Source organism: Podarcis melisellensis, assembly GCF_964234715.1.
Source record: "Podarcis melisellensis genome assembly, chromosome: 3".
NCBI classification, from domain to species: Eukaryota; Metazoa; Chordata; class Lepidosauria; order Squamata; family Lacertidae; genus Podarcis; species Podarcis melisellensis.
Window position 1 is genome coordinate 31,393,674 of NC_138530.1, and position 13,426 is coordinate 31,407,099.

Sequence of the window (13,426 nt, forward strand, 5' to 3'; positions counted from 1 at the left end):
GGTGGGAAAGGAGGAGAAAACGACTTCTGAACAACACGGCTCGCTATTGGTGCGCGCGCGCACCTTCAAGCCAATGGCGATGCCCGTTGCTTGAATCCGGTCCGCCTGGGCGAGCCATCTTGCTGCTCGCTCTGCAGACCGCTGAGCTGTACATTCTCGGTCCGAAGGGAAGTGGAGCAGCCATGCCGCACTATCAGACCTGGGAGGAGTTCACCCGCGCGGCCGAGAAACTCTACATGTCCGACCCCATGAAGGTAATTTGGGAGAAGCGAGGAGGCTCGCAAGCTTTTGTTGAAGAGGCTGCGGGAGGGGGGGGGCGGGAGTGTCTGGTCGGATGTCTCGCCCACAAGGTCTGCCAGGATCTTGCGATACCTAATAGCTCCTGGCTTTGATTTAGGCGCGCCGGTCTGGCTAAAACGTCCAGAGCTCGTAATTGTGATTCTGAAAGTCTTCATGTGGTTTATTTTTTAAGGTTCTTTCCTTTGAATTCGTTTGTGAGACTGTTTTGCTAGGTTTTCTCTACGACCAGAATAGCTCTCACCCCGGGTTTTGGGGGAAAGAAACATTTAAATGGCTGTAGGAAAATATCCCTCGGGTAGTGGTTTCCATGGCATAAGATGGCGTTGTAAGCATTCATGCGAACTTTGCCCAGTCACATTCTTCCAGTTCGAGAAGCTGGTCTAGATTTGGGAAGGTATTGTGAGCAGATAGGGAAATGTGTGATTCATTGGTGTGCATTCCTTTTCGGAATCAAATGACTCCTAAGGTAAGTGGGTTTGGGCAAACGGGTTAGTAAAATGAATGAAAGGGCTACTAATCCCTGCAGAGCTATTTTCACAGCTGGACTGAAAAACTATGCTTCTATGCTTTTGAGTGTGAAGATGACAGCCATTTATTCAGACATAAGATGTTGCTTCTATCATTTCAGGTGCGTGTGGTACTGAAATATCGGCACTGCGATGGTAATCTGTGCATCAAAGTAACAGATGATGTAGTTGTAAGTAAAGCTCCTGCAATTTGTTGATTTGGGCAGGCTGGGAAATGTCTGGGGCATCTGCCAAAGTTGACCCGTGGGGGTGGGGAGATAAAGATCTGGCCCTCTGGGCCAAAAAGATCCCCAAACTAAATTATTTGGATGAATAGTCTCTAATATATTCAGCTGAAAACTGCATGTGGTGGTTTTTGCAGTGAAACAGGTGGTACTTTATCAGTTCCTCTATTGGTCTATGCAAATCTCACTCCCTATCTTGAGCTTATTTCCTTCTGGTTTGCATCATCCCTTGTATGTAGGGGATGGGGCTAATCAGGCAAATGGTGAGATGAAGAGTTAAGCAGCCTCTGCCCCCTTGACATTCCTCCACTGAAAGTAGATGCAGACTGTCTACAGTGGTACCTCGGGTTACATATGCTTCAGGTTACATCCGCTTCAGGTTACAGACTCCACTAACCCAGAAATAGTGCTCCAGGTTAAGAACTTTGCTTCAGGATAAGAACAGAAATTGTGTTCCGGCGGCGCAGCGGCAGCAGGAGGCCCCATTAGCTAAAGTGGTGCTTCAGGTTAAGAACGGACCTCCGGAACGAATTAAGTACTTAACCCGAGGTACCACTGTACTTACTAAATGTTTAGTGCTCTGGTCCATGGGGTCATGAAGAGTCGGACACGACCAAATGACTGAACAACAAACAATACATTTGGATGCCTCCTATGTTATCATAACAAAATTAGGCTTGATGGTACCTGAGCTCAAGGAGCAATTTTTCATCTATATTTGGATATTATTGGAAGCCATTTTGAATCACAATTCTGGAACATTTCAAAACAGCACTACACTGATTTTGACTGCTGATTTTAGAACTACAGTACGTTTGTGTGTGTGTGGACGTGGTGTTTCTTAGAATTCCTGAACAACACTGGCATCTAATATTTAAAAGGTTGGTAGATTATTGGGGCATCTCCTATTGTAGATCAAAGTTTACCCTAAATGCTCAATGGAGAAATTATTTTATCATCTTTAATGCCTTCAAACCATTTCCTTAAGTCTTCCATATATGGGTATGGCTATGGGACTATTTATTTTTATTTATTGCAAAAATAATAATATGTCCCCAGTCACATTTATATCCAAGCTTTTTCTCCACAGAACTCAAGATGGTGTAAATGGTTCTCTCACTCCTCATTTAATCCCCACAGCAATCCTGTGGGGTTGGTTAGGCAGAGAGGCAGTGATTGGCCCGAGGTCACCTAGTGAGCTTCATGGCTGAGTGGGGATTTGAACCCTCATCTCACAGATCCTCATCTGACCCTCTAGCCACTACACCACACTAGGTGGGGCACTAAGCTTTCAGAAAAACGCATTGCACTTTAAAGTTCGGAAATAGTGAAATATTTAATCTCGGACTCAACAACATACAGTTTTTTTAAAAAAACTACTAAAGCTTCAGCACATAATTAGAAATGACTTTAAAAGTAGTGGACAAATGCAATTCCTGTGTATTCTATATGTAAAGCTCTTTGAGTTTACTCAAAGAATGCTAAAACAATTAGGCATTACGGTGCATAGGATGGCCAGTTCTAGTTCTTTGTTAGCTTTTTATTGAAGGGCATATGAAAAATCCTTTGTATGTCCCATTTAGTCCAGCTTTTACTTTCTAACAGTGGCAAGCCAGATGTGTCTGAAACTCACCAATCAAGGTGATGGCTATTTCTGTTTGACCCAATCATCTGGTACTTGTTATCCTGGCTAGCAGGCTAGCTGTTACGCTGCTCCTTTGAAATCTATCATTGTAGTGCAGCACCAAGCTGTTGTTGTTGTTGTTGTCGTTGTCGTCTTTGAAGAACTGAACAGAAATGAGAATCTGCTTTGTTTCAGAAAAATTGAATAAAATGAAATTGTGGTGTTTATTGTATCTGCAAAACATGTGCTAAATCGGCTCTTTTTGTACCTGTATAAAACCAAGACCTGGGATCTTGTTTTAGAAACAATAATACCTGGTCCCCCTTTAAGACTTTCCAGAACCTGCTGTGTTCACAAGTCCAGTTTTAACAAACTGGTTCTGTTCCAGTTTTACTGTTAGATTTTCAGAATTTGTTAGCTGCTTCTAAATAAATTTGTTAGCTGCACCACAAAATATTGCAGAACTTACATCTGAAAAAAGATGTATCACACTGCATAGTTAACCTGCTTTTAAAAGAAGTGTTGTCTTTTAATAAAAAATGGGTCAAATTCAGAATACAGTATTTTGGTGAAATGAGTCTCTTGTGGAAGAAATGGAAATATTTTTTTCCTGCCAACATTATGAGTCTGGAATGCCTCATGTTGCATTCTCATTGGCCAATATCTGAAGGCAAACAGATGTGTCTCAGGCTAAGACTTCAGGTAAATAAGAAAATAAAGGTATGTTTTCTGGAGAAAGATTCTACACAGTTTTATTTAATCTTTACTATTTACTTCCACTCAGTAAATAGTGTTTAAGGTTGGAGTCATGGTTCAGGTAGCTAACCTTAGGCAGCTTTCTTAACTTCCCTGAAAGCACTGTGATGATGATGATGATGATGATGATAATAATAATAATAATAATAATAATAATAATAATTATTATTTTTATTTATATCCCGCCCTCCCCAGCCAAACCGGGCTCTAACATCAAAGTAGTTGCCCTTTTCACAGGCTAGGAATGTAGGAATAAGGGCATATTTTAATGGACAGCTTTTTAAAAAGTGTCCTTATGCTCTATTTCAGCTATAATACGCTATCTAATACCTAAGCTACAACTTCTCTACACACTTACTTGTGAGAAAGCCTCATTAAACTTGGTAGGGCTTCCAGATAAATCTACACTTCATTGGGTTGCACGTGCTGTTTGAGAATTGTGTTTCTAACAGTGTGGATGAATAACTGTTTGACATTACCATCCTTGCAACAACTTAAGTGAAAGGTATTTTCTATCGTTAGAGTACAATGCATTGTAAACCAACATTGGACTGTGGAAAAAGTTGTGTGTTTTCTAAATACAGTGGCACAAATTTCAAAACAAATGTTGTTCAATATAGCACAATATCTTTTATTTCTTGTGCAACATTCTCTAAAAAGCATCTTCTTGATGTCTTGGGTAAATCAAAATTAAAGCTATCATTCTCTCTCCCACCGTTTTTTCTTTCAGTGTCTGCTCTATAGGACAGACCAGGCTCAAGATGTAAAGAAGATAGAGAAATTCCACAGTCAACTAATGCGACTCATGGTAGCCAAAGAATCCCGCAGTGTTGTCATGGAAACAGACTGAATAGCTGGAAATAAAATGAATGCTCCAGTCATATTTCACAGGAGGAAAATATCACTGGATTTGGGCAGATTTTTCGACAGAAGAAGTGTGGTATAAAGTGGATTGTAAAGGGGGTTTTGTAAGGATTTTCAGGCTCCACTTCAGAGTGGTGAGAAGACTATATGCTTTCATTTGAAAGCCTTTATTTATTTTTTTAATTTGAACAAAAGAGTATATCCTCTGCTGGAAATACTTAAGGTTAAAATATGTTAGGGTAGATTTGTATGTTTTCTTTTGTAAATCTCAGCACTCTGCTTAAAAATAAATGGAAGGAAGCAAGTGTGCTCCTCTGAGGGGACTTCAAGGTGCTATCATAGAGGAGTTTTTGCTTGTTCTTAATGAATTTTTTGTTGCTGTGTTGGCTAAAGTGAGAACAACAATGAATTACTAATGTAGAAATGGGGTGTGAGAAGCCTTTATGTATGGATATATTGAGTTAGCGATAGCATCTTCCAAAACGGATTAAAATTGCCAAAATAAATAGTTGGCAATACAGCTAAGCCTGTGTATAAACATTTTATGGATCTGAAAAACTGATACTGGCCTGAAAATCATCAATATATATCGACTACTTAGTAGTTATCTAAAATTTGATAAGGAATAAGCTTCTGTTCATGACAGGCAAATGTTCACAGAAACAGATTCAGGACTTTATTTGGAGTGTCTTATTCTGCATTTACCCAATGTAGTTTGTTGCAGCTAAAACATCCGTACAGGTTTTTAAAATGTCCTTTACCACATTGCTTTCACTTTTTAAGCTTTAAATGTTTCTGTTGTTATAAAGGTATCATAATCACCAAACACTAAAATTGGTGCTACAGTATGAGTGGTATTACATATTGTTAAATACAGCAATTGAGAGAGGGAAAGCTTAGCTACTACATAAATTGTATGTATGTATGTACTTAGTGTCAAATCATAACTGTTTTTATGATGCCTCTTCTCCAAGAAAGCAGTCTTTTCATATTATCCTCATATGCTATAGAAACCATTACAAGGGGGTGTTGGTTACATACAGCATGGTGATTTGTCTGATGCCACTTCAGGTGCTGATATGAGATCAGCAAAATAAAATACTTGCCAGTACCACTGCCTCTCCTAATGTTGCCTTTCTCCAGAATTTATATTGCATTAATATAAAAATCTTGGCTTCTCTTTGGGATTGAACTCCAGTCATTTTCACCTTTTACAGATGGTGTGCTATAGAGAGGTTCATTCTTGTGTTTGCTTTCCATATGCTTCCTACTAAAGCACTTGTTTTCCCTGATTTCTTCAACATAGTGAACCTAGTCGTAGTCCGCATTTAAAGCTAAAGGGACCCCTGACCGTTAAGTCCAATTGTGGATGATTCTGGGGTTGCGGTGGTCATCTCGCTTTACTGGCCGAAGGAGCCAGCGTTTGTCCGCAGACAGCTTCCAGGTCATGTGGCCAGCATGACTAAGCTGCTTCTGGCGAACCAGAGCAGCGCACAGAAACGCCATTTACCTTCCTGCCGGAGCAATACCTATTTATCTACTTGCACTTTGACGTGGTTTCAAACTGCTAGGTTGGCAGGAGCGGGCCGTCGCAGGGATTCGAACCGCTGACCTGATCAGCAAGCCCTAGCGCCACCCGCGTCCGCATTTAAAGTACCCTATATTATTTTTTGCTTGTGTAAAATCCTGATATTAAAAAATTGAGCTATGCAGCCTGTTTACTCTCTGTACATGCACACCAGTTTGTACAGTGAGCGCAAGCCATACCTTTGCCTTGTGTACACAGAACGTTATGGACTACATTTTCTTACCTTTCCTCTCTGAGGTGGGTGAAGCCTGAGCAAACGTTGGAGAGGAAGAGGGAAAAGTTGGAGCATGGAATAAAATAAATGCAAGCAGATGGGAATAACTGGCATCATGCTTTGAGTTTGATCTCTTTGCTTTTTGGTCCTGTTCTCATAACAAAAAGAACCTGCTAGATCAGGCCATCCATTCTAGCATCCTGTTTTCACAGTGGCCAGCTAGATGCCTATTAGAAGCCCAAAAGCAGGAATTGAGCAGAACAGCAGACTAGCTATCTGTGTTTACCACCGACTGGTATTCAGATGCATACTGCTTCTTGTGATCATACTGTCTCTTGTGATTTTGCTGAGGGAGGGAGAATGACCCAAGCCCATATCTTGACCTCACCATGTAAACATTAAACCATAGTTTAGTGTCAAGTCCAAACATACAGGTTCTAAGGAGCTGGATAGGCAGATAGATTACTTCTGCATGACTCAAATGACAGTTAAAAGCTTTTCTAGTCAAGGGTTGCATTTCAGCTTTTGCCTAATCATGCCTTGTTGAGGAAGGCTGTGCTCTATATCTTACTGTGAATGAGCAGTGTTTGTTCTTGGCTTCCTAATTCTGGTTTATTTGGGTTAGGAAATCATGGTTGGTTGCTGCTGTTCACACTAAGACAAGCAACATGCACTGGTTTATGACTTGGCCGATGATTTGCTTGTAAAAGCCAAGTACTGTGTATGCAAAGGATTCTTCTCAGCCTCAGGTTTGAGTGACAAGGAATGGTAAATGACTGATCTCTTATTTTTATTAAAATGCTCTTTTATTCTTAAAATACTAGAGGCTCTGAAAGTATATAATCTTAGTAGCACCATACAGGTGGATGTGTTTCCTAGAAAATGGCTACTTTTGTTTTTCTTGTTTCCCTAAATTTTTATTTATTCTACTTGATCCCATGTATGTTTAGTCAGACCTTCATGGTGTGTAGTGGTGGTTTTTCAGATAATTATATTTGGGATTTCAGCTACAGAGAATGCTGAGGACTAGGCAACCATATTTCACACTGAAAAGCCACTGGCACCCTATAAACGTGTAGCTATGATGGCACATAGGGGATGTGTTTAGCACAATTACAACTGCAGCTTGCTACTGCATATTTCGTATAACAGTGAACTTGTTTAGCTGGTTATCTACTGTTCACTTTCTTCAGGATCCTAATTGGTAGCTGGCTCCACTTCCTTTTCTCAATTCTGTATGAGGCTACCATGTGCTAGATGCAATGATAGTTATTAAAAGCATCTGAGTCATCCCTGCTGTAATGCTGCAGTTAAAAAGTGGTTCATCAATACAGTATTATCACATCTAATCAAGAGCGTACCTTATGAAATATGTAACTGGGCTTAATTTTTCCTTCCTTTGATTTTTTAAAAATCTATATTTGTGGTGATGGTACAATGCAAAGTATTGATAGCAGGGTCTACTTGATTAGGGTGACAAAAAGGGCATATATCAGAATAATTGTGGGTTTTACTTACTCAGCATTTGTTGTTGTTTAGTCGTTTAGTCGTGTCCGACTCTTCGTGACCCCATGGACCAGAGAACGCCAGGCACCTCTGTCCTCTACTGCCTCCCGCAGTTTGGTCAAACTCATGCTGGTAGCCTCGAAAACACTATCCAACCATCTCGTCCTCTGTCGCCCCCTTCTCCTTGTGCCCTCCATCTTTCCCAACATCAGGGTCTTCTCCAGGGAGTCTTCTCTTCTCATGAGGTGGCCAAAGTACTGGAGCCTCAGCTTCACAATCTGTCCTTCCAGTGAGCACTCAGGGTTGATTTCCTTCAGTATGGAGAGGTTTGATCTTCTTGCAGTCCATGGGACTCTCAAGAGTCTCCTCCAGCACCATAATTCAAAAGCATCAATTCTTCGGCGATCAGCCTTCTTTATGGTCCAGCTCTCACTTCCATACATCACTACTGGGAAAACCATAGCTTTAACTATACGAACCTTTGTTGGCAAGGTGATGTCTCTACTTCTCAAGATGCTGTCTAGGCCTGTCATTGCCCTTCTCCCAAGAAGCAGGCGTCTTTTAATTTCGTGGCTGCTGTCTCACCATCTGCAGTGATCATTGAGCTCAAGAAAGTAAAATCTCTCACTACCTCCATTTCTTCCCCTTCTATTTGCCAGGAGGTGATGGGCCCAGTGGCCATGATCTTCGTTTTTTTGATGTTGAGCTTCAGACCATATTTTGCGCTCTCCTCTTTCACCCTCATTAAAAGGTTCTTTAATTCCTCCTCACTTTCTGCCATCAAGGTTGTGTCATCTGCATATCTGAGGCTGTTGATATTTCTTCCGGCAATCTTAATTCCGGCTAGGGATTCATCCAGCCCAGCCTTTCGCATGATGAATTCTGCATATAAGTTAAATAAGCAGGGAGACAAAATACAGCCTTGTCGTACTCCTTTCCCAATTTTGAACCAATCAGTTGTTCCATATCCAGTTTTAACTGTAGCTTCTTGTCCCACATAGAGATTTCTCAGGAGACAGATGAGGTGATCTGGCACTCCCATTACTCAGCATATCTTATATCAAAACCAGGCACTTAGAATTTTTTAGAACAGTAGACTCTATATTAGTGCTGTGTTCTTAATGGCCTCCTGACACCCACAGTAACATCCCCTCCAAAAATCAAAAGCAGGTATGAATATACAAATGGAGGCCTTGGTATATTGGTCCATCAATGGTTATGAAGGTTTAAAAATTGCCTGCTAGGGTGTCATTTTCTTCCTAAAAATCCACATGCTAGCCAGGCTAGAAATAACCTCAAGGCCTTTCCTATTACCTTTTTCCCCTTTCCCTGATGTTTTATCTGTGTTTTGCTTTATGCACTGCCTTATACTATTACATGTTATTTTTATATTGTTAGATGACCATAGTCATGGAAATTGATTGTACAAATATAAGAAATTCCATTAGTTTTTTAAAAGCTGAAACTAGTTTTTTCTACAGAATGCAGGAAGGAGAGTTCAGAGGCCCTAGAGGTTTTGTGTGTGTGTGTGTGTGTGTGCGCGCGCGCGCGCTAAGCATGAGGAAGTACTGCAGCACAGCCTCTCCCCACTCTCAAGTGATCAGCACAAAGGCTCCTGCTGACTCATGCACTGCTTTCAGTGCCTAAACAGGGTGGAGGTAGAATGGGAGAATCCCCACTCACAGGCGTCCTCTTATAAGTGGGGATTCCCCTGTAGTTTGATCCTGATAAGAAATTACTTTGAAGAATTAACATAAGGAAAACTGACACCAGTGAATGATCATGTTTGTATACCAAATTTTTCCCTGAGCTAGCTAACGATGTGTGTTAATTACCATATCTTGTACCACACATAAAACTTTTCATGCAGGCACATCTACAGGTGAACAAGAAGAGTAGTCAAGTTGGCATGCAAAGAAAGGCAACATAAAGCATTCGACAATTGATCGCTATGAGGCATAATGTGACTTTATTTTTATTTTATTTTTTAAAATATGCCTTATTCCTAGATGCTTAAAATGCCTTTGAAAGAGTTGAAAAACCCTGTCTTCAGTGTTTGTACTGAAATAAGTCTTCCAATGTACTGTCACAGTATGTACTAATTCGGTATCAAATATTTATGTCAAGGGACAAGGTGATACTGTACCACCCTCATAGATCCAGGCCTTACATAACTATATATTTTTCAGAAATATCCATATGCAGGTTCTAAAGATATAAAACCAGAGTGGGTGAGAGAGATCTGGGGAAAAAACAAGCTAAAGGTGGACTAATAAAGATACACAGGTTCCCTTGAAAACAACTGAAATAGAATAATACCTATAAGTTTGTGAAATCTTGTTTGCTCACCTAAACTAAATCTTGGATGAAGTGTACAAAGATGAATGCCTAATCTCACGTACTTATGGATTGAAATACCATTGAAAAATAGATTATAAAAAGCATTCTAAGCCTTTAATTTTATATGGGGACGCAAAAAGCATTCTAGGAAAGTAGTGAAAAGCTTACATAAGGAACCCTAGGAAAATAGCGAGGAGCAGGTTAGTTTTTCTGTGCTAACGATGCCTGCAGGTTAAGGAAAAAATGGGAATAGGTACATGAATAAATGCTTACCTAGTTGTTTTTAAATACAGTCAACATGTTTATGAAATCTATACATTTTCTTGAGTAAGTGATGTGTTAGTGTGATACATTTAGTAAGGGCCAAGTGTAAGAGATTGCATTAAGCAATGAAAAAGGTTTGGGAAGGCATTACTTCCTAGGAATAGCAGGGTTTAAGTACTAAACTTTGAATATGGAGTTACAACTTTTGAGTGAATCAGCTGAATCGCCTTACAAATCAGATATACTTCATTGCAGTCCCATTAGAAAATGCAGTGCACCAAAAGAAGCTTTACTGTACTTCCAAGCAAGTAAAGGATTTATTGGGGTATGTGGGAGGATAAAGTCAGTTTATTTGTAAAACACTCCATTGACACTGATTTATGAATTCTGCACATAACTGAATGTGCTCAGTTTTATTCTGTGGTAAACAAATTACAGGGAATTTGCTACTAGAAGTTCTTTGAACTTTGAAGGGATAATAATTCTATTAAGGGCTGCAAAATATTTCTATAGCTTCACATAATAATAGCACTTTGCCTCTATCCAACTTTAAGATCTGCAGTGGAGCCAGAATTATAAAATTATAGCTTATTACAAGTGAGGCATATAACAAAATGTGATGTGGACTGTTCCAATTCAGGGTGCAAGCTGACTGCCCCTTTCTAGGATACACCATTCCATCCCACCCTCCTCTAGCAGTCAGCATTATGTGCCCATTGAACATGCTCAATCCTCACTGCTGTTTTGGGCTCATCCCAAATATTCTTTTTTTTGTACTTCTGTAAGTCTTTGGGGTCCCCCAAACTTGCTACTGTGTAGATTGTGCTGTGCTGGGAATTCACACTTTGAAGGTGAGTTTTCTAAGAATACCTTGCTTCCTGCCGGGTGACAGAATAAGAGATTGTGACCTGAGTTGCATTGCTAAAGTTAGGGTGGGATGCATATCCAAAATAACCGTGTTAGGTGTACTTATCACTAATGTATTAAACTTGTGTCTTGTTTACCTTAATATGAAATATTCCACTGCAAAAAGAAATGTAATACATCAGGGTGAAGAACAAGGGTCTACTATTATTTTTGTCATAATCAACGTCAACATCTTATTTTTTTTAACTAACCATCCCTAATCACCATGAAATTGAGGGAGAGGTGCTTGGCATTACCAAAAGATGGCAAGTAAGTATGCACTATCATGCCAAAATCAGGCAAACCCACTAAGGAGTGCTCCTAAACATGTCCACTATATTTTGCTGGTATGACACCATGTTTACCATTGTTAGCATTTAGTATAACGGTTACTGTAATTAGATTAGTGTGGCTGGGGAAACCCAGCCAGATGGGTGGGATATTATTATTATTATTATTATTATTATTATTATTATTATTATTATTACAGCTGGTGATAACTTAAGCACAATGTCTAGAGATGTCTAGCATAATGTGAGAGCCAGTGTGGTGTAATGGTTAAGAGCAGTGGACTCGTAATCTGGGGAACCGGGTTCGATTCCCTTCTCCTCCACATGCAGCTGCTGGGTGACCTTGGGCTAGTCACACTTCTTTGAAGTCTCTCAGCCTCACTCACCTCACAGAGTGTTTGTTGTGGGGGAGGAAGGGAAAGGAGAATGTTAGCCGCTTTGAGATAAAGCGGGATATCAAATCCAAACTCTTCTTCTTCTTCTAGAGAAGCATGCAAGTTGCTTATTTGTGTGATGGTTGGGATATGTACTTCCCATAGATGGACTGTATTTAATTATGATGCTGTAATTTCAAAAAAGCCTTTAACACAAACAAACAAAAGGTATTACTGCTGGCAGCTAGCAACATGTATATAGGGCACATACACTTTAGCAGTTTAAAATGTAACAAGGCCATTTCCCCCTGCTGTGTTTCAAGTGGTGTCTTACGTAGCTGTACACATAACTACCGTATTTGTTTCCTTGCACATTACCCAGTTTATTTCCCCCTGTCTGCAACCCTCCGAAACTCCTGTTCATCTGTGCATGCACTGTCCTCTGTGCATGTGCAACAGTGAGCTAAAGTTTACACACCTCAGCTTAACCACAGCTTGTTTTCAAATTGGATGAGAAGTGCTTTGAGGGAAAACAGTATTTTGCAAGATGCTACAATATACGTTTGGATTGGGTACTTGGTTTTTTTAAACACCAGCTGTGGGGGTGCACTGGAGTCGGAGTAAATGGTAATGTGTCTCTCACTATATTATGTGGGAGCTTCATGTGGAATGGATGTAAAGTTACAAAGAAAAATGTGCTCTTAACACAAACCATATGAAGATTAGTTCTGGTACAAATGAAGCTGTGGAAACTTGGGTCATTAAATACTTGGACTCTATGAAATATGCTTAACCCTACTGTTGCACAGAGAGACTAGAGCTCCTCTGCACTTCATAACCCCAGTGAGGTTATGTGTTTATTTTCTTGCTGCATACCAGAATTCATTTGACATGATTTCTTCGACAACTCAGTATGTGTTTTCAGTAAAAAGCCACTGTTAGCTGTTAAAGAGAATGGAATGAGTATAAACACTAGCAGCAATGGGTTTTATATGCATGCTAGAATAACCATGTTCTGCCAGGTTGAGCTTTTGCCCAGCAGGCTCTGAACACTGGTACATAGCCATATATTTGCGGGGGACATTCATTTCAGTCTGCCATTTCTGAACACCACCCAATAGAGGCCTAATTTAAAGTGGACAATTGGCACAATGGATTTTCTGTTCTTTCATTTGACCTGCACAAACCAGCTTCAGAGCTGTGTCGGTTTCTGCTTTTCTTTCACTTCCCCTCGTGTGAGCTTAAGAGGATGCTTTGGGCCCCAATGCTGAAAAAATTACATGCATAACTCTGTTGAGGGAGGGCCCTGTAACTCAGTGGATTTATCAGAAAGCAGACCTCTCCCGCCTGACCTCTCACTTCATCTTTTATACATTCATACAGCCACCTAATCCACACTCCTCCATCCCCTTTCATACAGTACATGCCATTTTTAATAGCCCTTTAAATCTTCCCCTCCCCATTATGTTCTTCCAATCACCATTATCCTTTATTATCTAACATGTAGCAAGAACAGGACAAACTTTCCTTATAGAGGTGGGAGAAAACTGAAGTGTATTAAGCCTCCAGACCGGAAAAAAATCCTATGCAAAGCAATTTCTGAACACATTATTGGGTTAAAATGCATCAAGGTAATTTTCCCTCTTTGT

The 13,426-nt window shown here is 40.2% G+C and overlaps 1 protein-coding gene across 1 annotated transcript; it reads left to right on the top strand.

The window, feature by feature from the left end:
* Positions 1-71: 71 nt before the first annotated feature.
* SRP9 (signal recognition particle 9) lies at positions 72-5,406 on the top strand. The gene is made up of 3 exons (XM_081904578.1): positions 72-254; positions 929-997; positions 4,162-5,406. Exons 1-3 carry the CDS (start codon positions 183-185, stop codon positions 4,279-4,281), a joined length of 261 nt encoding a protein of 86 aa, XP_081760704.1. The 5' UTR covers positions 72-182; the 3' UTR covers positions 4,282-5,406.
* Positions 5,407-13,426: the final 8,020 nt, after the last annotated feature.

Excerpts from the sequence above, each read along its gene's own strand:
- SRP9 (XM_081904578.1), top strand. The coding sequence starts at position 183 with ATGCCGCACTATCAGACCTGGGAGGAGTTCACCCGCGCGGCCGAGAAA. Across the intron at positions 255-928 it reads ACATGTCCGACCCCATGAAG|GTGCGTGTGGTACTGAAATA; the intron begins GTAATTTGGGAG and ends CTATCATTTCAG. Across the intron at positions 998-4,161 it reads AAGTAACAGATGATGTAGTT|TGTCTGCTCTATAGGACAGA; the intron begins GTAAGTAAAGCT and ends TTTTTCTTTCAG.